At 45.0% G+C, this 27,732-nt stretch overlaps 1 protein-coding gene across 2 annotated transcripts in view; it reads left to right on the forward strand.

The window, feature by feature from the left end:
- LOC135829398 (mucin-3B-like) overlaps window positions 1-27,732 on the forward strand; it is a gene marked incomplete at its 5' end in the record, with an annotated part of 156,468 nt that overhangs the window by 77,495 nt on the left and 51,241 nt on the right. For both annotated transcript variants that reach the window (XM_065341805.1, XM_065341806.1), the window contains 9 exon segments: window positions 554-683; window positions 1,590-1,739; window positions 3,961-4,076; window positions 8,773-8,950; window positions 11,695-11,862; window positions 13,947-14,105; window positions 18,435-18,547; window positions 23,113-23,293; window positions 24,708-24,875. In XM_065341805.1, coding sequence (XP_065197877.1) covers window positions 554-683; window positions 1,590-1,739; window positions 3,961-4,076; window positions 8,773-8,950; window positions 11,695-11,862; window positions 13,947-14,105; window positions 18,435-18,547; window positions 23,113-23,293; window positions 24,708-24,875 — 1,363 coding nt within the window.

Raw genomic sequence — 27,732 nt, forward strand, 5'->3', positions numbered from 1 at the left:
ATTCTTGCTCAAAGTCAACTGATTTTCAAGATTCAAACTGCACTGAAAAGCTGAGATTCATGCGCTTGTCTTGGTGCCCATCACGCATTCTCTGTGCTGCCCATTACGTATGCCCTGTGCGAAAGGGAAATCTCCTGGCATGCTTCAAAAACTGTAACATTTGCAATCATACAAAGCCGTGATTTCTTTGTCCATCTCGCCTCCACACCAACACGCACACCCACGTACACGCTCGCATGCACACGCGTGCACACACACACACACACACACATACCACGCTCCTGCACACACACACAAACAACCATGCACTGCAGACCAAAACAAGCCCAAAAATGCTATAGTTATTTCAACGTGATACGCATAAGCCTGCGGTCGGTATAGACATGCCGCAGGGACGGCTTGACATGTGGTTGTGATCAGGGCCTGGCTCAAAGGTTTTTTACTCAGCTTGAGTGTCCTCGTTCCTGGTTTTGTTCTTATGTACTGCCCTTTGATACGTCGTCCGTGGGTGTTTGCCAGTCCTCACGTTCTGTTATGCCGTTTCTGCCCACAGAGTGTATGTACTGCCACTGGATTTGATACTCCGGTTCTCACTTGGACAGACCAATCGAGCCAAATGTTCACACTATCTTCTTCGACAGGATCAGGGACCACGATTTCTGGGAATACAACGGACATCGATGGTGAGATTCACTCACTAGAATCAGTGCTGCCAAAATAATGTGCTGCCAAAATAATATTCTCCCAAAATTGGACACCCTTCACCACCAAGGCTGGCCACATTGTGCGAATTTTTCTCCTCCGCAAATTTTTCCAGAGACCGCACATCGGAGCGCTTCCGCGATTGTTTCAATGGACAGCTGGGAGTTTACACGTCGACCTACATATTTTAGTTTTTGAAATGACTGAGTTACAATCGATTGAAATTTTAAAAAGTTGGATCCCAGGGGATCGACGATTTTACAGTCCGTACACAAAGGGTTAAGTCCCAGGCACGATTATACTTTGGTATTCTCAGACATGCTCTCTTAAGCATATCATATGGATGCTGTGACACATAGCATAATCCAGCTACATGTTGGTGCAGTTACTTCAAGTACATGTATGTCCATTGAAATCATGACAGCATGTCCTCCGCCTTGTAACATGCTGTCAATTCGTTTTGCCCGTACAAGAGGCCTAGATTATCGGGGAAAAAAACTACAGCCAGCACATGCATAGGGACCGAAATTTCGTACTACGCGCTGATATTGTTCGAAAAACGCTCGAAATTAGATCGTCTTCACGAAAATTCGCCATGCAGGAGTTCGTCATAAACGAATCATTTTGACTTGATTTGATGCCTGGTCAACCATAGGATTGGCCCTAGTTTGTAGTAATGGAAAGTTCGCCTTATCAGTGTTCGTCCTAACGAGGTTTGACTGTATGTAGCACTTTGCAGTTCCGTTCGAGGCCGGTGTATTAGCTAGTACATGTACTAGCATTAGTCTTTGCCTTTTTCTTTGCGCTGCTCGCTGGTCATGTTCACCATGCAGCCTTTGAATTGCCTCTCCTCTGCCTTGCTTTCTGCCTTGCTCTCTTCCGCACAGCCTCCAATGGACCATTGAAGTCAGTAGTTCTGACTATCACGCGAACTAACGCCGCTCACGCTGACGGCGGCACATATGTGTGTAAGGCTGAAGTTACAGCGCTTGGCAGCACGTATGCAGCATCATCAACGGTCACAGTTGTTGTGCAAGGTGAGTGCTAGTACTCATTGCTTTCTTGAATAATAGTCAGCCCTTAATTCAGGTCCATGTCCAGCACGTATCATGATGCTTTCAAATGGTCAAGCCACCGACAATTTGAAGTGAGTTTCATCAGTAGCCTGGCCCCAAATCCAAGCGAAATTGTTTGCTCTTACCATCATTTGAATCTTTTTTCCATGGCAGCAGGTAGAGCAAAAATGATCCATAGTGGAAAATACGCGATCTGCAGACTGCGCAAAAATCGAGTTGAAATTTGCTTTTTCGAGTCGCATATCTCAACAACCGGTAGTCGTATCGCTTCGGCGATTGTTTCTATCGCCAGCTGAGAGTTTTCTCTTGCAGATACATGTTTCGATTGTGAGAATCGACCAAGTATTGAATGAGTTACGATAGTTTGAACAAGTCACTCTGGACTCAACACGGACCCCACGACTACGAGATGCAGGTTCACTGTGCAGTGTACAGCGCGTGTCGTACTAGTATGACGGCCGTGGGGCATGCAACTCATGTGCGTCGTACTAGTACAACGCTCGTGCTAAAGAGGCTAAAGGGGAAGTATACCCTAAAATCAAATTTTCGCCAGTTGTAGTCTTCGGGGTGCTGATTCGAACGGTCTTGGTCCGAGGAAGCTGAGACGCTCCCTTCCTTATTTATTCCCAATCGACCTCGCGCACTTCCACCGAAACTGGGTGACTGCACCCTACTAGATCGGGATTTGTATGCAAAAAGTCACCAAAAGCGCCGTTTCGTTTTTATAAAAGCACTGATGACCGCGATTGGTCCATATATCGTAGTCTTTTGGATGCTTAGTCGACTGGTTTTGGTCCAAAAAGGATGCGATGCAGCATTCGGCCCTTCTTCCCAATCGAACATGGGTGAGGAAGCGATCACGTGCTAATGCGTACACCAGTCACCTAGTCACAATTTTTACAGCGTTCCTGTCACTCGAGTTGAACCTTTGAAGCTTTGACTTGACTCTTGGTGTGAAATTTGTAGCCTGCAGGCACGGTGACCAGGCGACTGGAGTATGCATGAGCACATGACCGCTTACTCACCTGTGTTTGATTGGGAATAAGGGTTGAACACTGCATCGCAGCCTTTTCGCACCAAAACAAGTCGACTCAGCGTCCAAAAGACTGCAACATATGGTCCAATCACGATCATCCGTGCTTGTATAAGAATAAAACGTCTCTTTTAGTGACTTTTGCATCCACATACCCATCTAGTGGGGCGCAGTCACCCAGTTTCGATGGAAGTGCGCAAGTTTGATTGGGGATAAAGGAGGAAGGGAGCGTCTCAGCTTCCTCGGACCAAGACCATTCGACTCAGCACTCCGGAGACTACAGCTGGTGAAAATTTGATTTTAGGAATCCTGTGTGGATGACAGTGTATTGCAAGCTTTTAGCCATTGTGGTTGTAGACATCACAACAACAGAACAGAACAACAAGGACAATCAAGGCTTGTTTGCTGCTACTTCAAGTTTCATGCTCTCACAATCATCAGGCAACATAGGGGGGGGGGCTGTTTTGTATCTCAACAGAGGTTCACAGCTCATGGCTACCGGAAAGTTATTTTTCGTGCTTGTTGCTTACTTCATGCTTCAAGAAAGTACAGACACCGGCGATGCCCCTTGCAACGCAAACAGTGCTTTTAGAGCAAGCATTGTGGTCGCTTTTTGTGCGGCTTTTCTTGACCTTCCCCAGCCTCACCCTAATACACACACACCGAGCAGTGCGACCCCACGTGCAGCGACACACGCAGAGCCGTATGCGCGCAGAAGTGCACACACTGCCTCATGCACATTGCTGAAAAAGAGATGTGCTCTGAATATGCAGTGGCTAAAGGACAACGTTGAATATGAGTTCCAAACTGTTGAATTTCTCTTAGTTCATAAAACGTTTTCCAAGCTGGTAGATGCAGGTTTTTATCGTATAGTCGAAGGTGCATGAATGTGTCTAAAATGCCATTTTTGGTCAATTCAGCACATTGGTTTACAAAGCACAATTGTTTTTCCTTGCATGAGCGTAATCTGCCAGGTGTGTATTTACCACCATATGAGCGTAATTTGCCTGTGGAATCATCCAATGATCCCTTCGTCCCAGGCACCTCTGGCCCTGAGAGCAGACTTAGCTGCAGATCTATAAAGAATGGTCCCCCAATGTCAAAATTGCGAATTCAAATGTCTTTGCTCTGTTCTTCCTGTCCCTGTAGTTAAACCAACTTTAACAACTACATTAACGTCCCCAATTCAGAAGCTTGAAGGCGAAGATGTGGCATTGCAGTTCATGGTCATGGCTCCTGATTTCCCGACTGTGATGGGCACAGATGTAAGAATGTGTTCCTTTATTTCTAGGTTCTTGTCCCTTTGCTCTTGTCTGTATGTCACCTGAAGAGAAGGCTTGATTATACTTGTGAAAAATTAAATTTGGTTACAGATTTTCTTTTCTTTTCATTGGCTTTTCCAGATCATTCATATTCTAGCAAAATATGTGGCGACAGTCATATAGAATGTCTTTTAGTTGTCCGGTCCAGCTCCTAAACATAACAAGCACAAACAGACATACAATAGTATATCAAAAATACGTCCGTATCCTATGGCGCGTCATGCTTGGTCCGCCAAGTTAAAAATGGCGCTTATCTTCGCACTTGATTTTTCGGTGTTCTGCATGTGTCACACGGCATGGAACTACCGAATCACCATCCGAACATAACCACTGACCATTGCATCCGACAACATGGCAGTCTGGATCGGTTCGTTTGAGTCTTTTTGATGGAGCTACCACCAAAGAACACTTCCGTCAGCGCAAGAAAACCCTGCAACCTCCGCTCGAGTCCGAAAAATAGGTCGCGATTTCAGAGAGATGGAGAATACAGTTTCTGTCTACTCCCGGCTGTCTGGTGGCAAGGATTGTTTACCGCGGGGAGGTATAGAAACCTGAAAAAGCGCGAGCTTGAATTTCAGTGCTGGCGCATTTCAGCGCCTAGTGAAGAGTTACCCCCAGCAAATCGCTTACGAAGAAACTGGAGCTCATGGCGACATCTCCAGAAAGTGAGACCAATCTGGCGGACATACTCTGAAGCTCACAGAGTACCGGGCAAAGGAGCTAATCAAAATATACACCAAGTCCTGAGGGAAACTCTCGTGCAAAGGACTTTCAGGAAACTAGCCGAAAAGCCTGGTGCACGGCGTTAGGACTTAGGTGCAGTAAGCATAGCCACAGGTGCTACATCAAGCGGAAGCTAGCACTGCGCTGCATGTAGATCTACAAGCACCAGCGGCTCGCGTGGGTGCTGATCAGCAAGTACGACAAGCGCAACAGGCGATTTGAAAAAAGACACTGGTGCGACGAACGATAAAACTTTCAGCCAACACGCGGGCATTCTCACTCAGCTTCTGAGCGGCGAGGTGAAAGGCACCCACTGCCTTTGAGCGCGATTCGAGACGAGGAGAAGTGGAACAAACTATGAAACGTGCAGCAGCTGTCCGGATCGAACATTTTGAGCTCTTCCTACAGCGGCAATAGTGGCGAGGAGGACGTGTAACTTTCTTGAATTTTCAGCTGAGTTGCTTACTGACATGTAAATAATCATGTACATAGTGCTTTGTGATCGTGGCATGCTTTAAATACATGTATTTCCTTCCTGAGACAAGTGTGAAGATAAGCGCCAATTGTAACTGGGCGGACCAAGTAGTACATTTGAGACGAGCTGGAAGAAAGTCACGACGTCCAATATTTCAGTATCTCTGGACACGAGTATGTTGTGTGCGTGACTTTGTGTGTTAGCTATCTCTTAATTTGCTGGCCAAAAATCCTATATATAGGATTTGAAAATGTATGACCTTTATGCTGTTGTTATTGGTCATCATGACCCATAATAACAGCATAGTGGTTTTCATAGAAGCTGTAAATATGTCTGAGGGATGAATGTTTACTTTTTAGATTCATAGGACATCATGAATACCCATTTTCAGCAAGTATTGGAACTTTGAGCAGCATTGTTCAGCTGCTGTCATGGAAAGAACTGAAGCAGTGAATGTGCAGAAGAACATTACAGGTGTGGCACCGGGTGGTTTCTTGACGACATATCGCACATGCCGTGGTGAAACTACCAGTTTTAAGGATAAAACAATGTCCAATAAAATGTCAAATCCTATATATAGGATTCGAAAAATAGGGTACAGGCCTTAGCAATATTGCACCAGGAGATGAGCCTGAGATGTTAGCATTTGAAAAAATTATCTTATTCAACTCTCAATATCTTCTAAGACCTAGCAAGGAAGAATTGGTCACATACTTCTTCCTATGCTCGTGCCACACCCATTTTGAGTTGAAATATATGACCAAAATCCTATATATAGGATTTAGCAAATTAAGAGATGGCATCAAACTGAGTGGCTCCCAGCCTAGCATGCAGCTCAGAAGCATCCTACAAAGTTTGAATGTTGTAGGTTGAAAGATCGCACAAGCCGCCATACATTTTGACCTTTCCTACGTAGCATCTTTCACCTTAAATTCGAATTTCTTGCTGAGAAGGTTGGTTTGAAACCACAATGTTGCTTTTTCCTACGTTGTTTCTGAGCCAAATTCAGTTGAAGTGGTGGCAGGGATCAGCCCTGCAACTTCTTGAATGAAAAATGATGCGATCTGAGTGTGACTTGACACGCTCGGTTGAATTTAGAGTATTTTAAGCCTTTCAAGACAAAGATGGAGTTTTTTTGGAGATGGAAATTACTGCAAAGGACATTGCCTCCGACTTCTGTCGTCTTGTGCTCCCTGGAATTTTGTTCAGTCATGTCGGCAGCCTAACCTTCGGTAGCTTGTAGGTAGTGTTATCTAGGTAAGACAAGCTATTACAACTCCGCAACCATGCCAATCAAAAAACCAACAGTTTCGGGTAGAGGGAGAATATCTTGAGGTTACTTTGACGAGACGACCGGACAAGATGAGACAAGGGAGCTTGGGAAACTCCAACCCCGCTGTTCTGTCATTTGGTTTCTTGTTTGAACATTCACTTCGCTTGAACAACGAACAATGCAATCGAGGATTGTTTTGCAATGAAAAATATGCCTAAACTGGAAAAAAACAGGAATGTGCTCTGAATGAGACCCGAGTACACACACACACACTCTTCCAGCAGGTTATGTGGATGTCACTTATAGATCAGCACTGTGTTGAAAGGCAAGTGTTTACACATGAAGATCGGAAGAAGGAGCAGGCGGCCCTTTTGATCTGTGTTGCCCATATACAGTGAAGCCTCGTTAGGAAGATCACTGATAAGGCAAGCTTTCGCTTTAGAAGATCAAGAATTTAGTGCTCTATTGGATAAAAATTAAACCAGTGTGCTTTTGCTGGGTATGCAGTCCCTTCTTGGTGTTTTTCCTAAAGCAGTTTGTCTATGTAAAACAATATTAATGATAGCTTGCATACCGTCCTACCGGTAGGACCACGGGTCCTACCGGTAGGACCCAAGAAATCGAGCTGCAAAAGTGCTTTTGGTTGAGAATTTTTTTGAAACAATTGTTGAGATGAGGTCTTTGTCAGGCAAAGTAATGGCGCAAAATGCAAGGCTATGTCCAGTGCATTGCGTATGCGCAATTTTATCGATTGTCAAAATGGCCGCACATAATCCTGTCGGTGCGCTAGCAACTCTGTCCAAAGTGAATTTTGACCATGGCACATCAATTGTGGTGAGGTCCTAATGTTTTTATTAGCTTGCCAAGGGTGTGGAATGCATAATTCCGTACTCCGTTTCCATGGTTACGATGGGTTATTACCATGGAATTTCGTAGTATGCCTTGTGCGATCACGTCTAAAATTTGTGAACTCCTTCATTAGCCCCTTAGCAACAGTTTAGGGTCAAGGTTTAGGTCAATGTTAGAACAGAGGCCATGCAGCATGTCTGTGTATGATGGTCCTACCGGTAGGTCCTACCGGTAGGACCAAGGTCTATGCAAGCTATCATTAAAGTGTAAATTTACTTTTGAATGGACTTTACACCTATAGTAGAGTGCCAATTATCCGCACCCGTCGTTGCTCTGGCTTTCTCCTGGGGGTTCGGATGAGAAGAATGTTCTGATAAGGGAGCAGTCTCATCTATGTAAAACATGCATATTAGCGCATGTTTTCATCATTTTTTTCATTCTCTTCGACAGTACAACTGGAACTATGCGCTCTCCAGCTCCTCAAAATGTCACTATTGTTATACATTTTGACTCCAACCAGTCATACTGTGTAATACATCTGACTATAGCCAGTCACATTGTGCATCGCTTGATTGGTGCTCCGAGTGGGGAAAACCAGCACAACCTCGACAACCTGCTGAATCAGTTTTTGGTGCAGTCCCACAAGGCGATATCGCGATCCGGATACTTGACGTCCGGATAATTGGCGTTCTACTGTATGAGTGTTAATAATAGTATCATCTCTCCTCACATGAGATAGAACGTTCAAATGAGGTGGCAACATTCTCTTTCATACATGAATGGGATGGTGTTGATGTTGTTGGTGCCGGCTGAATTTATGGATTTCCCTCTTTTCACCTGCCCCCCCCCCCCCCCCCCCTGGCACATTTATATCAGATTATCCTTCGCCCACATCGCCTTTGGTCCGGATCTCATTCGCACGTTACTCTCCTCTACTGTAGCCTATATCAAACATATCAGTTGGGCATGGCATTCTGTGCTGTCTGATGAACGCTTCATGACTGAAACTCTGGGTCTCGACTGAGCACTTTTGTGACCCGTTTCTGCATGTGCCCTGAAAGGCCTTGACACAAAGTGTAGCGCCTTCTTTCACCAGCTGCGTCAACTCTCTCAGAGAAGCCCAAAGGAAGCTCGTAAACAACCAATATAAGGCCGGTGCAACTGCACAAATTGTCTTTTTTCCCTCAGCATTCTCAGCGCAAACTGTTAGACAGTTGCGTAAGATTTCGAATTCAAAGAACTCTCTGTGTTGCCTATTATTTCCTTGCACTTTCTCTTTCCTTACAATTTCTTGTGTACTTTTGATAATTATCTTGAAGGTAACGTGGACTGGTCCAACAAACGCAATTCTCGCTTCTTCTGCGAAATACGTATTTGATCAAAACCGCCGTAATGTGACGGTCAAAACCTTAACAAGATCTGATGCTGGAATGTACACGGCTACAGCTGTCAATGCAGCTGGAAGTGGGAATATAGCTCTCTCTGTACAAGTCAATGGTACGTGGATATTAGCTTGTGTAGATGATTGTTTCTTTCTCTTCTTTGGAAATGGCATGCGGTTTTACTAATTTCTCTTGTCATCTGATCCTTTAGGGGAGAGTGTGGCAGGCAATCAATTTCTCACAGCTTTTCTGGGGGTCGAGTCGGTTGGCATTGCAAGAAGTCAAGAATTTGCAATGCTCCGTTGTTTTCTATGGTGGCCATCGAATTTGCACATACCCACTGAAATCAGAATTGTGTGACCAACGAGAGGGCCGAAGTGAAAGTTTATAGGAAATGCCACTTCCCTGTCGTGGAGACCGGATCAAGATGAAAGATGAAATAGTTTGCTGCCTTCTGGATAAGGAGTGGAATGAATTGTTTTGATCCAAAGCGACTGAGGTGTTCAGTCCATACCCTTATCGAACATAGCCTACTTAGTCTGTGCACAGCAGTCGCTGTACCCTTGCTAGGTAGCACGAGCTAGCGTCTTCTTCAGCGTCTTCTTCAGTGCAGCATGTATTGAACTTACAATTCTGGAAACATTTACAATGCGACAACGATTTATGCACCTGCCAGCTTTTGTCCGCCATTCTGGAAAAATATTATTCGATAAACGGAAAATGACAGCTTGCACTGGTAATCCTAACAAGTTATGAAACTTCGTTTTCAAGCGATTCATGCCTCCAGAAAAAGATACGTTCTCTGGAGTGGAATAGTGCGGAGCGTAATGATTTTTTTGTTTGGAAAAGAGCTCCGAGACCACCACCACTTGCGTAACAAGTAAACATTGCGTAGGAAGAGTCGTACCAATGTTGGAAGAAAAAAGGGGGAACACAGGAAACGGCGACTCCGGCAGTCCGACTAAGACAAGCAAGTCACAAACCTCGCAATGTGCGAAGCAACATATATAATGACAGGAAGTAAGTAAGTAACTGTCATGATGCGTCGCTCCATGACTTGCTACATGACCAAACCACTTCAATTTAATGCGCTTAACCCATTCACCGCTAAAGACGTATATATACGTCATTGAGAATGACCCCCAGGCGCTGAGGACGTATATATACGTCTTAGTATAAATGTAGGTTTGCAGCGTACGGCAAACCGTAGTTATCGCTGACAACCGAGCAGCAGGCAAAAGCCACGCGCGTGGCTAGGCGCGCAACAATGGGGGTGTCTGGCATGCAATGGCGGGCAGCCGTACTGGGGAAAGCCCAGGCCGCAGTACGAGTACGCCCATATGCGCGGGCGAGACTACCCCATATTTGCATAAAGGTATCAGCGCTACTAATGCAATGTTTACTACAAGCAGGGCTCATGGCGCCTAATCTCTATATTAGGAAGCAGTTCCTTTTATGGCACGAAAGGACTCCAGCGCGCGTACTAAGCCTCAGCCAAGGTACAGTACTAACAGAGTACGCAAGATAGAACAGGCGGTGTGGCGGAGCAAACATACCACGTATGGAAGAGGCGAAGTCCCCGGATGCCGCCCGGCCCACAATGACAGACACCACCATGCTTATATGGGAAATAAGGCGCGAGAGCCCACCAGGTAAGGCGGGCCACATAAGCACGTGGCAAGCGCAAATAGCGTAAGACGTACCCACGAGGCCACAACGCGAGAGTACGACAGCATGAGCAGAGTACGAGAGTACGAGGCCGGATCAACGCAGGGCGGACCAAGGTGTGGTAGTGCCACAGCACGAGGCACCTCAGCAGTTGGAGGTGGCGAACGCAGGGACAGCATCAATATTGGCAGCTAGCAGCAGCAGCAGATGGGCGTGATTTTTTTTCTTCAAGACTAGCAACGAGGAGCAGCAGGCAACCCTCGTTTCAATCGTGATTGCTTAATCACATGGCAAAAACAACAAAAATGCAACCCCATTCTATGGTGCTATGATGTGTGTGTCTCGGGGGGAGGGGCGATAAATAGCCGATTTGAGCCTTCCCTCTTGTGTGTAGTCGTCCCTGGACGATTGGTACAGTTCCTGCCTTCAGTACGAGAGGTTGCGGGTACAAACCCAGCTTTGTTACACGAGGCGCCTCTTTTTTCTTTTTCGTGCCGTGATTCAACTCAAATTGCCGACTTTTTCGTATTTTATGCAATTTGGAAGAACTTACGTCTCATATAGCACTTTGTTCCTCTTTTTGGGAACTATATCGAGTTGGTCAGCGTGATGATCATAGCCTTGGTCAACCTTTCACAAGAGTTCAACAACCTGGTTGCCTAGACTATGAAGTTGTGGAGCTTTATATTGGCCCTATTTTTAGTATTTTCTTCAGAGCCTCAGATGAAAGGCCCTGTAGCCCTCAATGGGTTAACAGTTGAATCAAGGCATGTGAATGGGCCAATAACATTTTTGACTTCCTGCACAACTGACTCTTTTGTGCATTCATTGTAGTATTTGATGCCAAGCAACTTACACAGATACCTGCGCTCAAAATCTCTGATTCGATCTAAGATTGATTGTGAAATTTTCATTGTGCCCTTTATCCATCATTGAATTGGATCTACATCCGAGTTCAAATATACGAATTCTTCAACTTTATGTGAGTTGAGTCGTTGCCGTTAGCCCAGGACGCATTTGGTTCATGAAAGGATAGGGAAGAGTCTAAGCCCATCTTGTAATACTTTCTATAAATTGTTAGAGCACCAACACAATGTCCATCACATCATAAATTGAAATGCAGTCGTGACTACACTGCGGAGCTTGATCTACTGCTTCTGTATATTCCGTGTGGTGTTTGATATCTTCCAGTCATTCCGATTATCTCGACACCAGCGAATGGTGCTGTACTAACGGTCAATGAGTCTTCAGCCCTTAGCATTGTTTGTACATCAACGGCATTCCCAGCTCCAACTAGTACATGGATGTTCGATACCAGTCCATTACCTGCTGGAGCTGTGTCAATGGCTTCAACTCCGCGTGAGTTTGAAAACAGCTTTCTCGTAATATTTGTTTTGAAATGAAAACTCCTCAGTTTCAGGGAGGGAGCTGAAAATGGGAAGCCTGGATCAATTAGTGGGAATGACGATTGTTATGTGCCCAGTTTCTCAGCGCCTTGCCTTTGACTGTTCTTATGAGCCAGTTGTAATTGATAGAGTATTTTCAACTGTTGTGTTTTCAAAACTTTAGGCAAAACCCAGGGTTGAATACGCCAGCGAATAGGCGACGTAAATCCGAGAGTTTCATGAGAGAGATGAGTAGTATGTTACCAAGGCAAACTTTGAATGCCACCTCTATACCCCCTACACGAATAATAGTGTCCCCCCTCCCCCCTTCTAGTTAGTTATCATTGCTCAGACCAATTCCACCGTGTTGTACTTGCACGACGCACACGAGTTGCGTGTCCCACGGCCGTCATACTAGTACGACGTTGTACAGTGAACCTGCATCTCATACTCGTGGGATCCATATTGAGTCCTAGTGGCTCGTTCAAACTATCGTAACTCAGTTAATACTTGGTTGATTCTCACAATCAAAACCTGGATCTGCAAGAGAAAACTCTCAGCTTGCAATAGAAACAAACCGCGAACGGCTCCGATCACCGGTTGTAGAGCTATGCGACTCGACATGGCAAATTTCAAGTAGATATTTTGCGCCGTCTGCAGAACGCGTATTTTTCATTTTGGATCATTTTTGTGTTACCTGCGCTGCCATGGAAACCAGATTCAAATGATGTTAGTGTATCTCGTGAGTCATCACAAAAAATTGAACTCAATACGAGCAAGGAGACCGAAATGGCAGCTACATATTTGAGCTCTTCTAGTCTTGGCCGTGCTCAAGTCTGTCGAGCGTGTGGATGAAGTTTACCAGACCATAACACGGGGTTTTGGTTTCGCTCCGAGCTGAGTTTGACACCATTAAGTTCCTCGTCTCAAGACGTTTCCAGGAAGCTAGTTTTTTCATGGGAAAATGCGACTTTTACAGGTGTTGACGTGAGTCGCGTTCAGGCAGTGAGTGTCGTGCTAAAGAGGTGAAGTATCTGGTCTTACAGTACTCCTCGCTCTAATGGGTGCGGAAACACTAGGATGTTGATAAAATAATGATGATTGATAAAATATTGAAGAAAAACACATGGGAGCAAGTTATGGAGCAGTTATCCACGACTGGATAGTGGATAGTTGCTTCATATCTCGTTCCCATGTGTTTTCTTCTATAAGCACGTATTTCTGGCTCGGTACTCGTGGTGAATAAAACTTCCTGCTGCTATAGTGCATAAAATCGACTATGGCAACAAATTGATTAGGCCGGCTGCAGGGACACTCTAGCGCTACACTCGCCTCAGCACCATCTAAACATTTTGTTATTGCAGTTCACGATACGAACAAAGCCCTACGTAATGCGTACAGGGAGGTCCTGTGCGCCGCTTGCAAATGAAAATAGAAATAGACTCAGATGTTTGGAGAATGGATGCCAGAGTTACGGACTTTAAGGTGAGGTGTGTTTTCAGTAAAAAATTACCCGTTTTCGCTGGTCTTAAGAGCCCAGGCAGCAGTGTCCCGCAGCTGTCATATGCTAATAAATTTGGTTACTTCCAACACTGCAGCTTGTGCTTTAACCGCAGACTTGACACTTGATTCACAGCTCCCATTCAGAATATCCAAGAAGTTCATTGAACGTTTTAGGATCGGTGCCTTTTTGCGGGGTTAACAAGTCAAAATTCGATAGACTTCTAGTGTGCTGTGGATGACAGTGGAATCCATTCCCTGAAATTGCATGGTCTTTGGCTGACTGGAAACTATGACAACAGGGAAAACGATTAGCTGAAGCACCAGTCTCCACAAGGTTGGAGACAAGCTTAAATACTAGTGATGTACCGAATAATCGATTATTTGAGTATCCTCGATCTCTTGGACGTCAACGAATAATCGATCGGATAGAATCTAGGTCGAAGGTTTGAACATTCAAATATTCGCGGGCGCGCGAAGTCCGTGCGCGACTCAAGTTAGGAGCTTATATCCTTTTTTTGGTTCTTCTTTGCTATATCCTAATCTACTTGTATGCAGCTTACGACATGGCAACCTTGCTTCATGTTAACCACAATACTCTGACCATTGCCAATGCTCAATACAGCAACAGAGGGACTTACATCTGCAGGTCAGAAATCGATGTGACACCCATAGGTATCCGCTTCAGTACAGCTAGCGTCAGTGTCATTGTGCAAGGTAAAGTAACATTCGGTGATAAAGTAATTAAGGGATGTTCACTTTCCGAAACCCATTTAATTACTATTGGAACTAAGCTGCACGTGAGGCATTGCGTAGAGGTGCTGATCCGGCCCATTTTCTTATGCAATCACATGATGGCCTTGGCTATGCAGTAGAGACTCTCTTATCCAAACCTCTCTGTGACCAATGTAGGGAAGGGAGTGCTCAGGATTGTAAACACACAAAGTACCCGGTAGAAGCAATGCCAGAATCACCTTTATTCCCGTAGCTATGCAGAAGACGTTTCTTCAGTAACGTCTGGCGCTAGCCAGGGTCCACACAGCTTTAATTTGGTGTTTGTTTGTTTGTTTGTTTGTGTCATGCCTGGCGCTATCCCGTATCTGTCCCGTACTGTACCGTACCAGCAAAGACAGCTGGCCACAATACTTTTGTTTGTTTGTGCCATCGACATGCCTGGCGCTATCCCGTACCTGTCCCGTACCATCAAGAGTACGGTACCATCAAGAGAATGAGTATATATGCGAAGTGTATCGGGGGAATGCATTCAGTGTATTAACATTTTGTGTGGATTTGTGTGCAAGGCCGAGATCCCACTAGCAGGCTGGCTGGGCCGCCTGTCGACCAGCCCGGGAATCGCATGTAGGCCGATAGCATAATAATTATAACGTATATACAGTCATGTAGATGTATAGCAGGGAGTCATATTACGTAAACGTCTCCCTGCTGTATGGGGAGATTTTCTGGAAAGAAAAACGAAGTAGGGAGACGAGTAAATGCAATCAGAGTGGATGTTAGTTGCCGTAAGTATAATAATAATAATAATGAGAAGAAGAAGAACGCCCGTGATCGGCAGAGTCAGCGCCGGTCCCAGGAAACGTCAGGGCAGACATCCCGTCGACTCCAGAACGCCCGTGATCGGCAGAGTCAGCGCCGGTCCCATAGCTATGCAGAAGACGTTACTTCAGTATCTCATTGAAACGTTTTTGCAATATAATGATGTAGCTAATCAAAGGAAAAAGCATTTCCATCAGTTCGAACAACATGCACGATGAGCTAGGCAACAAAGCATAGCGCAGGGCCCTGAGCTTCCAAGCTCTCTCGTTTCTGTATCCTGTGTTACTGTCTAAATAAGTATCCTAGCGTTTGTATTCAATGCGGCTGGATGATAATCTTTTACTTCTTCTTCTAGTATGCACAGTTCAGAAAGAAATGAGCCCCGGCCAGCGAAAACCAGCACTTGTGTACTTGATATCAATCATCAAAATGTGACGTCAAAGTTTGGGACGCGCAGTGAGCTGGCTTTTGAAGATTCTTTTTCGATCGAGTGGGTGTCTTTGTTGTCAAAGGAGTTTCGAGTGTCTTCAAATGTCTCTGGTCAATTGATTTTAGCGCTAGAGGAGAGCTCGTCACACGGAGGTTGAGTTTAGACACAGCGATGGCGACAGGTGTCGCGACAAGGACTTAGCCTTAGGTCCAGAGTTGTCAGCATGAGACTCCCTGTACGAAGCGGCGCTGAAAGTTAGTTCGCGATCGGAATTATTTCTTTGGTGGCGACCTCGCTGAGTTTGTCCAGCAGTGGCAAGTCTCATATGCATAGCAATGAAGAGCCCTCATAAAATCGACACTGGATACTGATGGCGACGATAGTCAGTGCTGGAGTAATATCGACTGCGAGGAGAAGCTGAATGTCGACCCGCTGAGCGATCCGTATTTCTACATCGACACCAATGATGTTGCAGACACTGATGGAGGGCTTCTCACGGCACAAAACAGAGCGTAGTATTATCAGTACTCTACCTTGCCAGACGACGCCAAGCTGGCTGCTGCCTGTGCTGAAAAAGGCGATCCCTAAAAAGTCAAACCGGCTGAACGCTTTGGGGCAACATCTTCACGTGCTACAAAACGCGAATATTCGCTCATATCATTGAAATACAATTACGGTATGCTGAAATCATGGTCTGAGTGAAAGTGTGCAAGGGAGTGGATGTCAGTGGTATTGGTCAGTACATCTATCAGTATGGCAAGCTTTGGGACAACGCTCAAACTGCCAGCACAGAGGTCCCTGAACACAATTTGGAAGGCCAGCCACCAATCATCGTTTTGCACTCTGGTGTTGTAAAGAAGGTAGTGGTGTATACGGAATATCGTCACACTTCTGAACTACTCATGCCTGCCGCACCAAGAGGGCAAGCCTGACTTGCATTATATTTACTTACATGTACCTGTCCCACATTACAATCAGAAACTGTAGGATCAACTTGCATGGAGTTACTGGGCATGGATGCTGCGCCAACTGTACCGAATCTTGACCTGTGTGACTTCAAACTCTATTTTCCATGCTTTTGCTCATCAGATTGTCACCAAACTTGATAACTTGAATGATTAATAGTGTAGAATCAATTTCGAGCGAAAAAATAATTTTTGAAAAATTACACATGTTCAGGTTTCTGCTGGCTGGGGCTCAAATATGGGGGAAACTGATGTTCACTATTTGAACGCCAGCAACTATCTGCATACTGCCCACCCGTGCTGTACCCATTGTAGGTTGCTGTTTCGAATTTGTATTCTCATGATAGCCAGTGGCCAATAAGAGATATACACTGTTCAAGAGGAGAAATAGCGAGGAACGCTGTTGTTTGAAATATTTATTCTCACGATTGCCAGTGTCCAGTGAGAGACTTTTAAAAGTAGTTACAGCAACGGGAATTCGCTTATGTTGAATAGAAAGCAGCACTAGCAGAGGCGGATTGAGAATGTGTACTGCTATGGGCAATCTGAGGAGTTGCATGTGGGGGTAATGACAAGAGGTATGGTTTGGGATTTGAATTCAGGCTTGAGGTAAAGAAAATGCGCGTGCTAGCCGTTTACAAATCGTTGCAGATGGGCATAGTACATGAAGCGCAGAAGCCACTGGAAATTTCGATTTGACCTTTCGTACCATTCTTCAAAGTCGGTAACCCTTTGAGCCCTACCATGGCATCCATGGATTCCTACATGGTTTAGCGCACAGGTGCGCGATCAACCGCGCGACAGTCCCAGTGTGCCTTTCAAAAATATCTAATTTCACTCCCCAGATTCACAGACAAACCTTTACTACACATATGTGAATAGGCATTCTGCCTCATTCCAATGTGTATCACTGTGGAACAGGCTCCAGCCCGACATCAGGAAAATCCCACAGTACCACCGATTCATGCGATCCCTCCCAGCACATGCTGCTTTTCAGTAATGCCACTGCCCGCTGTATTATTATTTCCTTTACTGGCCTAACTGGCTTTAACAAAGTAATACTTTACTACCCACTCTACTCAGTGTCATTACCTTCATTGGCCTTTTATAATTTATTCTCCTTTTTAGTCGACATCATGTAATTAGGCAAATTTGCCTGTTTGTTCTTCGACTCTAAATAAACAAACAAACAAACAGGCTGCTACCCGAACATGTTTACACAGCCAAAAATCCGTGTTGCAGCGCATTTTCGCTTATAAGCGCATGCGCTTATTTGTGGGGAAGTACGATATGGGAATTCATAAGTTTTCAAACTGAAAGAAGTACTCTGTGTGTGGTGAGGCCCATACATTGGATGCACATGTATAGTATTTTCCTGGGTATAGGCCGTACTTTAAACACTGAGCAGTGGAATGTTGTTGTTGTTGTTGTTGTTGACTTTTATTTTACTTCACCAATTGCACAGGCATGATTGCCTTCTTACCGGCCTATAGGTCCGGTTCTCACAGAAAGATGAAGAAAATTATATGAGGAAATGTATAGAGATAAAGACATGCAAGCAATGTTGTTGTTGTTGACTTTTATTTTACTTCACCAATTGCACAGGCATGATTGCCTTCTTACCGGCCTATAGGTCCGGTTCTCACAGAAAGATGAAGAAAATTATATGAGGAAATGTATAGAGATAAAGACATGCAAGCGGTAATGTCCGGGTATTCACTGCTGGTTGAGGAGTGGAAGGTACGGACCGGGTATTGAGTGCTGGTTGAGGAGTGGAAGGTACGGCCCGGGTATTCACTGCTGGATGAGGAGTGGAAGGTACGGCCCAGGTATTGAGTGCTGTTTGAGGAGTGGAAGGTACGGACCGGGTATTGAGTACTGGTTGAGGAGTGGAAGGTACAGCCCGGGTATTCACTACTGGTTGAAGAGTGGAAGTCGCCTACTGTGTAGCCATGTTTAGTTATGCAATGTATTCAGCTCCTGAACTTAGAATACAATTCAGCTAATGAAAAAATGTTTGCATCATGTCAATTAACTTCACTCTGACTGCCCTCCATTCTTCCTTGATGCTTCTTATCTCGGTGTTGTCATATGTAGTGAAACCCACCTTGCAAGTTGCAACTCAAAGTTTCACACAGCTGGAAAACTCACAAGTCGTTTTGGCCTTCACTATTCAGTCTCCTGTGGTTCCAGACGTTGTCGGCAACGATGTGAGTTAACTTCCCTTCTTAACCCCTTTAGCGCGAGCGTCGTACTAGTACGACGCACATGAGTTGCATGCCCCACGGCCGTCGTACTAGTACGACGCGCGCTGTACACTGTACAGTGAACCTGCATCTCATAGTCGTGGGGTCTATGTTGAGTCCATAGTGACTTGTTCAAACTATCGCAACTCACTCAATACTTGGTCGATTCTCACAATCGAAACATGTATCTGCAAGAGAAAACTCTCAGCTGGCGATAGAAACAATCGCCGAAGCGATTCGACTACCGGTTGTTGAGATATGCGACTCGACACGGCAAATTTCAACTCGATTTTTTTGCGCAGTCTGCAGAACGCGTATTTTCCATCATGGATCCTTTTTGCGCTACCTGCTGCCATGGAAACAAGATTCAAATGATGGTAGTGGATCCCGTGAGTCCTCACAAAAAATTTGAGCTCGATACGAGCAAGGAGACCGAAATGGCAGCTGAATATTTGAGCTTGATTAGTTTTGGCCGTGCTCAAGTCTGTCGAGCGCGTGGATGAAGTTTGCCAGACTGTAGCACGGGGTTTTGGTTTCGCTCCGAGCTGGGTTTGATACCAGTTTGTCCCTCGTCTCACGACCTTTCCAGGAAGCTCAAGATCGTGGAATTCGTCCAAGGGAAGGTAAAGTTATCGATCCTTGAGCAGCTAGTACTTTCATGGGAAAATGCGACTTTTACAGGTGTTGACGTGGGGCGCGCTCAGGTAGCGTCGTGCTAAAGAGGTTAACTGCGTATTGTATCATCTTTAACCCTTTGCGTGCTGAGTACGAGTTAACTCGCACTTTATGCATGACCTGATCCACTACGTACGAGTTAACTCGCAAAAAGTTCGCGCGCTCTATCGCAGTGCATAGACCAGTGTACAAACTTTCGTAACTTCGTCAAACATAAACGCATCGCGACAATCAATACACCGTTGGAAAGATCTTCACCTCATCTTTCCGGGGATATAAAGTTCTTCGCGATAGGATAAGAATGCATTGAGCGGCGACAAGATGAACACGGAAATCACGGCCCAGAGTGAACGCGCGCTGTATCGCAGTGCATAGACCAGTGTACAAACTTTCGTAACTTCGTCAAACATAAACGCATCGCGACAATCAATACACCGTTGGAAAGATCTTCACCTCATCTTTCCGGGGGTATAAAGTTCTTCGCGATAGGATAAGAATTCATTGAGCGGCGACAAGATGAACACGGAAATCACGGCCCAGAGTGAACGCGCGCTGTATCGCAGTGCATAGACCAGTGTACAAACTTTCGTAACTTCGTCAAACATAAACGCATCGCGACAATCAATACACCGTTGGAAAGATCTTCACCTCATCTTTCCGGGGGTATAAAGTTCTTCGCGATAGGATAAGAATTCATTGAGCGGCGACAAGATGAACACGGAAATCACGGCCCAGAGTGAACGCGAATTTTTTTGTTCATAACTTCTTTTTGTTGCAGAGCGTGCCAGGGGATTTCCCTTTTGGCACGGCGCATGCGTGATGGACATCAAATGAAGCGCTTGGATCTGAGCTTTGCAGCGCAGTTTGAATTGTGAAAATCTGTTGAATTTGGGCAAGAAGCCGAACAAGAATGTGAAATTGAGTTGTTGTGCCGTTCCGAGGCACGGTGGAGTAATTCGGAGAGGACCTGGATGTGGCCCTGATGTGTCTATGGAGCTGAGAGCTGCCAGGATGGATTCGCTTGGTCCTGATCTTTCCAACGAGCCCAGGACGATGAAAATCCATCAAGGTTGAGTAAAATCAGAATAAATTTCGTTCGGAGCTGTGAGTGCATACTCCACCAAGAGAGTCAGTGCGCTGTACGGCCAGTGGATTGGAGAAAAGGGGCTCAGCATGCAAAGGGTTAACAACAAATATCGCTTGCACCAATTGTTTTCAGCATTATCTTTTGCGATGGCTGGGTATCGCCCTCATCTCTGGGGTTGCTCAACCCACATTAGCGTTGTGTGCACATGCTACGCGATTGAGTTTAGTATTATAAAAATAATAGAATTTTAAAGATAGTGACATGTGATGTGGGGGGGGGGGGGGGTGATTCCCGATTGCTTAACAAGATCCAAGCGCGACTGACAACTATTTCACTATACCAACACAGCACCCAGTCTTCCTGGACTATTACTAAGCTGGTGAAAAAGGAGGACGAAATGTTACGAGTTATGACTAACTGTCCACCAACGTAACCAGATCTTATACAGTCAGCGAGTGCGACAAAATGGCACAAAACTGACAAAGGAGTACTGAGACATTCGGCGACCTGACACCTCAACACTTCTCCAAGGCGCAAACCAACAACTTTCCAACTTGGAAGGCTCATGGAGAGGTCCAAGAGGGGAAGGAAAGCGCAACGAAGAAGAGCACGAGCTACGCATTGCGGCACCATAATATAATTGGCTCACCATCCGTATTAAAGGGGAAGTATACCCTAAAATCAAATGTTCACCAGTTGTAGTCTTCGGGGTGCTGAGTCGAATGGTCTGGGTTCGAGGAAGCTGAGACGCTCCTTTCCTCCTTTATTCCCAATCGAACTCGCGCACTTCCACCGAAACTGGGTGACTGCGCGCTGCTAGATAGGGATTTGTATGGAAAAAGTCACTAAAAACGCCGTTTCGTTCTTATAAAAGCGCGGATGACCGCGATTGGTCCATATGTTGTAGTCTTTTGGCCGCTGAGTCGACTAGTTTTGGTCCGAAAAGGCTGCGATGCAGCATTCCGCCCTTATACCCAATCGAACACGGTTGAGTAAGCGGTCACATGCTCATTTACAGCCGGTTTGGGCCCGTTTATGTCACTCGAGTTGAACCTTTGAACCAGGAAGTCGTAAAAGCCTCTTACGACTCCCTGCTTTGAACCTTTGAGTTGAATCTTGATGTGAAAATTGTACACTGCAGGCACGGTGACCAGGCGACTGGTGTACGCATGAGCACGTGACCGCTCACTCAACCATGTTCGATTGGCAATAAGGGCCGAACGCTGCATCGCAGCCTTTTCGGACCAAAACCAGTCGACTCAGCGGCCACAAGACTACAACATATGGACCAATCGCGGTCATCCGTGCTTTTATAAGAACGAAACGGCGTTTTTCGTGACTTTTTCCATACAACTCCCTATCTAGTAGGGCGCAGTCACCCAGTTTCGGTGGAAGTGCGCGAGTTCGATTGGGAATAAAGGAGGAAGGGAGCGTCTCAGCGTCCTCGGACCAAGACCATTCGACTCAGCACCCGGAAGACTACAACTGGCGAAAATTTGATTTTAGGGTTTACTTCCCCTTTAATAAGCTCTTACAGGAATAAAGTGAAGTGGATAAGACGACATTTTTGCAACCACTTCATCGAGGCCCTTAACCTTCATCAAAGCAAACGGTCTCTTCTCCGTAAATTTCCAGTTGATTGACATGTTGGAAATTTTGTAGCAAAAAGACCACTTGCTTGGATCATGGTGTAAGTTTTTCCGTGGCTAAGAGAGCAGTTTGATAAGGTATCTTATTTGCTTACTTACTTAATAACTTATTATTTCGCTTTATTCCCGGCAAGAGACGACGATGAGAAGGGAACGAAAGTGTTTGGTGCGGAAATTCCCGCTATATTCTTGTATACTTAGGTGGGCGGCCTAGCTGCATGTACCACATCAACCCTGTAAGAATTATCGCGATAGGACAAGCTGAATCGACATTTACAACGGCTTTGACTGCTTTATCGTATTATTAAATTCTCGAAGAACGAACGAATAATGCAAGAATTACCTAAAAGGCCTTCAACTCAATGTAGAACTACAATTGAAACTGCAAAGGACTCGTGAGATTTAAGCGATTCATTCGTCATGCTGGGCTATACACCTGCTGGGTAAATCGCCTTGAATAGATTGAAAGTCGCAAAAGTAGCTCGACGGAAACTCTGATATAGGTTCAGTTCTTGAAGGGTGCGTTAAATTTGTCACCGCTCAATAATTTTGTGAGGTACTAGTATCGCAACACCAAACACACCTCTGGAAAGCCCTCTCCAATACCGTTTAAATACGCCATTGGTCATGGCAATGCAATATTTTCGTTCCATATTGAAAACTGTACAATGGTCTATCCATTGTGTACGGCATCTGCATATACAGCATGACTCGTCATATCCTAGACGCGATGGGGTCTACATGACGAGTTTTCTTGTCATAAAGCTGGAAAGGGGTAAAGCATTGTATATTGGAAATGACTCGTCTTGTCCTACAAATTGGACTTATAGTCAATTCAACTCAATATGCATACCAAAGTACAGTACACGTTTCAGTGGGTGAGTGAGGGTGAAGGGGGGGGGGGGGGCTTGGGTGATTAGTATAAGCATCTTGTATGAAGCAGGAAAGGTCTCCTCAGCCCTCCTGTACACTTCAGGTTGATTTAATGTATGCTATGGACTCTAATATCCAACACTGCAGTCTTCTGTTGCACATGATACAGATGTCTTGAAACTGTAGCAATTTTGTACCAATGTGTGAGGTGGTCAGCTGTCTTCCTTCTGTATATTGCTCTCTAGATTACCTGGGAAGGACCAATGGGTGTGCTTCCATCTTCATCAACCTCGAAGTACACATTCTCTGCTAATCGCCGCAGTGTGACTATCCTAACTCTTGGAAGACCAGATGCCGGCACATACACAGTCACAGCTTCAAATGCTGCGGGATCAAATTCAGCTACCTTCTCTGTGGTGGTGAATGGTATGTTGACACGGGCGGTGGTGTGAGAAGGGCGGGCGTTTGCATGTCATGAATCAGCAGCTAGCTGCAACATGATTGTTCATGCCGTTATCCGAGGAGCATATTGTAATGCAGAGGTGTTGCCCTCATTGAGAGTTGCTTCAGCTCCAGAGAGTGCTTGATGTACCTAGTTGCAGCGGCTTTTTCACTAGGGGTCACCTGTAGTAAGAGAAAAACATATAAGGTACATCAAATAGCTGTCTCAGAGGAAAATCTACCAATGCCTATGTTCTAGACTCAACTTACCAAGTATGAAGGTTGTTAGTTTGCATGTTGGAGATGTGTTCTTGTTTTTCATCTGCTGTTGAAGGTCTCACTGTTCCGTTTTTGCGTGCCCAATTGTTGCACGATCTGATTGTATGGACTCGGATGGAGAGCCAAGGATCAATTTATAGAAGAGAAAAAAGGACCAACTGGTGGTGTAGTGGACATTATAGCGTAACTTGTAGTTCCTTGGTCCTTTTTCTTTTCTATAAATTTATCTGATTGTATAGTTATCATTCCGATTTCATTGGATAGTAGATAGTAGCGGCAACTTCGGTGATGATTATATACGAAGGGAGCAAACACCTTTCCTAACTTGGTAAAGTGTCAATATTATTCTCTTCTAAAGAAGTCCATTTCCGTGCCTCAGAAGAACCATACCAGCGATAATAAACAACACACTGCATGACAATATTTATACGAAACGATCGGTTTTGGTCAGAAGAGGCCCAAAGGGCACAAAACTGACAAAGAGTACTGAGACATTCAACGACCTGAAACCTAGCTCCAACACACCTACGAGGCGCAAGCCAACAACTACGTGACCTTCCAACTTGGGAGGCTCAGGTTAGGAAAGTTCCAAAGAGGGGAAGGAAAACACAGCGAAGATGACCGCGAGCTATGTCCCACTTACGGTCATAACTCGCAACATTGTGTCCTTTATCCACCATTGACTTGGCTCAACATCCAAGTTCGAATACTGTAAAACATGTAATTTTCGGTGTAACTTTAATTTCGGTGATTTCGGTAGAGAAACCAAGCCCTAGAGTATGCACTCTATGGGAATCGAAAGCTGGTCACCTAATTCAAAATTACACCTGAAACCTGGCAGGTCCCTGCCACCGAAATTTTAATGCACCTCAAATTACATGTTTTACAGTATACAAATTCTTCAATTTTATGTGAGTTGAGTCATTGCCGTTAGCCCAAGACACATTTGGTTCATGAAAGGGTAGGGAAAAGTCTAAGCTGATTTTGTAATACTTTCTAGAAATCATTAGAGCACCCACACGATGTCCATCACATCATGGAATGAAATGCGGTCGTGACTACACTGCGGAGCTTGATCTATTGCTTCTGTATATTCCGTGTGGTGTTTGAAATCTTCCAGTCATTCCGATTATCTCGACACCAGCGGATGGTGCTGTACTGACGGTCAATGAGTCTTCAGCCCTTGCCATTGTTTGTACATCAACAGCATTCCCAGCTCCAACTAGTACATGGATGTTCGATACCAGTCCATTACCTGCTGGAGCTGTGTCAATGGCTTCAACTCCGGGTGAGTTTGCAAAACAGCTTTCTGGTAATATTTGTTTTGAAATGAAAACTCCTCAGTTTCAGGGAGGTAGCTGAAAATGGGAAGCCTGGAGCAATTAGTGGTAATGACGATTAAGTGCCCAGTTTCTCATCGCCTTGACTTTGACTGCGATTATGAGCCAGTTGCAATTGATGGAGCATTTTCAGCTGTTGTGTTTTCAAAACTAGTTACTTAAGGCAAAATCCAGGGTTGAATACGCCAACGAATAGGCGACGTAAATCCTGGAGTTTCATGAGAGAGATGACTAGTACTTTAACCCTTTAGCCACAGGAAAATTTCAAAATTCTGCTTTTTTTCGTATTCCTTGGATCATAGCTTCAGTTCTACTCACTCAATCCTCACAATCTAGGGCTTCCTGGAACAGTCTCTGCGAGAGGAAGAGAATAAGGTCGATCATGATAGCCAGCACACCGTCTATCCAGCGCTAGATCGCAGCGACAGTACGAAAAATGCCCCAAATGCGTCCAATTGCGTCCCGCTCCAGATATTTCATTTTACTCGATCGTGGAGTTCCAATTTTTTCGCTGTGTACTCTTGACAATATCAACAGTGAAACCCGTGCAAATTCGAGTTAACCAGCGTGACGGAAAGTCTCAAAATTCTCAATACTAAAGTCGCACTGCGCGCTTTTGAAATTGCCGCGATCGCGGCTCAACTTACGAGTGATTTATCTCAGGAACCGTTGCTCGCAGTGCTTCGCGGATTGTTTCCCCCGACAGGTGAGAGTTTTCTCTTCGCCCTGGATATTTCAATCACTGGATTTGAGCGAGATTGGACTGAGTTACGACCTTTTGAAGTTTTGCATTTGAATGCGTCGTTTACGACGCATTCAAGTATGGGGCGGCTCTTAACCCTTTAAGAGCCGCCCCATACTTGAATGCGTCGTAAACGACGCATTCAAATGCAAAAATTCAAAAGATCGTAACTCAGTCTAATCTTGCTCAAATCCATCGATCGAAATATCCAGGGCGAAGAGAAAACTCTCACCTGTCGGGAGAAACAATCCGCGAAGCGCTGCGAGCAACGGTTCCCGAGATAAATCACTCGTAAGTTGAGCCGCGATCGCGGCAATTTCAAAAGCCCGCAGTGCAACTTTAGTATTGAGATTTTTGAGACTTTTCGTCACGCTGGTTTACTCGAATTTGCACGGGTTTCACTGTTGATATTGTCAAGGGTACACAGCAAAAAAATTGGAACTCCACGATCGAGTAGAATGAAATATCTGGAGCGGGACGCAATTGGACGCATTTGGGGCATTTTTCGTACTGTCGCTGCGATCTAGCGCTGGATAGACGGTGTGCTGGCTATCATGATCGACCTCATTCTCTTCCTCTCGCGAATACCTTTCCAGGAAGCCCTAGATTGTGAGGATTGAGTGAGTAGAACTGAAGCTATGATCCGAGGAACATGAAAAAATGCAGATTTTTGAAAATTTCCTGTGGCTCTTAAAGGGTTAAAGGGTTAACGTAACAAGGCAGACATTGAATACCACTTACAGTCAACCCTCATTAGGACAAACACTGATAAGGCGAACTTCCCTTTAGTACGAACTAGGGCCAATCCTATGGTTGGCCAGGCATCACATCAAGTCAAAATTATTCGTTTACGACGAACTCCTGTACGGCGAACTTTCGTGAAGACGAACTAATTTCAAGCGTGATTTGAACAAGATCAGCATGTAGTACGAACTTTCGGTCCCCATGGGTGCGCTGGCTGTAATTTTTCCGATAGTCTAGGCCTCTTGTACTGGCAGAACATGTCATAAGGCGGAGGACATGCTATCATGAATCCATTGCACATTGTACTTACCTGTTGCTGGGTTATGTTGTGAAAAAAAATGTTTCACATTTGCCACAGCATGCACCTTCGCACAAATACAATCCATCTGATATGCATATCAATGTTTTTGTCAGGTCTGGATAAGAAGAACCCCGGATAAGACAAACAAACTTGTTCGATCCCTTGAAGTTCGTCCGAACGAAGTTTGACTGTATATACCCCTTACACGTATAACCGTGTTCCCCTTGGTAATTGTAGTTGTTGAGACCAATTTCACTGATGATATCTCAAGAAAACCAATTAAGAAACCTCTCTGTTCACTGCATTATTCTGTCGCCCCATCGTTCAATGGCCCCTTCTTTCTATAAATACTACACATCGCTATAATCGGAAACATTGGAATGTTGACAAAATAATAATGAATAAAAGTGTCGCAATCAAGAAAACAAAAGTATCCTGATACTTTATTACATAAAATCGATTATGGCAACAAATTGATAAGACCGGGTGCGGGGACAACCTGATAATTTCGTTATGGCAGTTCACTATACGAAAAAAGCCCTGCGTAATGCGTACAGGGAGATCCTATGCGCTGAAATTTGGGAAATGGATGCTTGACTTACGGACTTTTATGTATGGTGTGTTTTCAGTAAAAATCACCCGTTGTCGCTGATCCTTAGAACCCAGGCAGCAGTGTCCCGCAGTCAAAAGGCCGTCAGGAAACGTCTTGGACGACAAGAAGACATCGCGTCTTATCCCCGTTGTATACGCAATTTCTCGTCTTGTCTCCCTTGTATTCGTCTGGTTGTCGTCTCGTCTCCGTCGTATTTGACCGTCTGCCGACTTTGTCTCCCTTCCCGTTCGGGACTGGTTGCATTACCCATGGGCACCAATTTCGCGTCTACCGCCGCACTTTTCCTAACGTCTTCACAATAGATTCCCTTGTCTTGTCTTGTCTCGGTGTCAGTTGTCTCGTCCTCTCATGAAAGCAAGAAGAGAAAGCTCTCTCTATAAACTAAAGCATCTTGGCCTTTTGGTG

The sequence above is a fragment of the Sycon ciliatum genome, chromosome 13, assembly GCF_964019385.1.
Source record: "Sycon ciliatum chromosome 13, ocSycCili1.1, whole genome shotgun sequence".
NCBI classification, from domain to species: domain Eukaryota; kingdom Metazoa; phylum Porifera; class Calcarea; order Leucosolenida; family Sycettidae; genus Sycon; species Sycon ciliatum.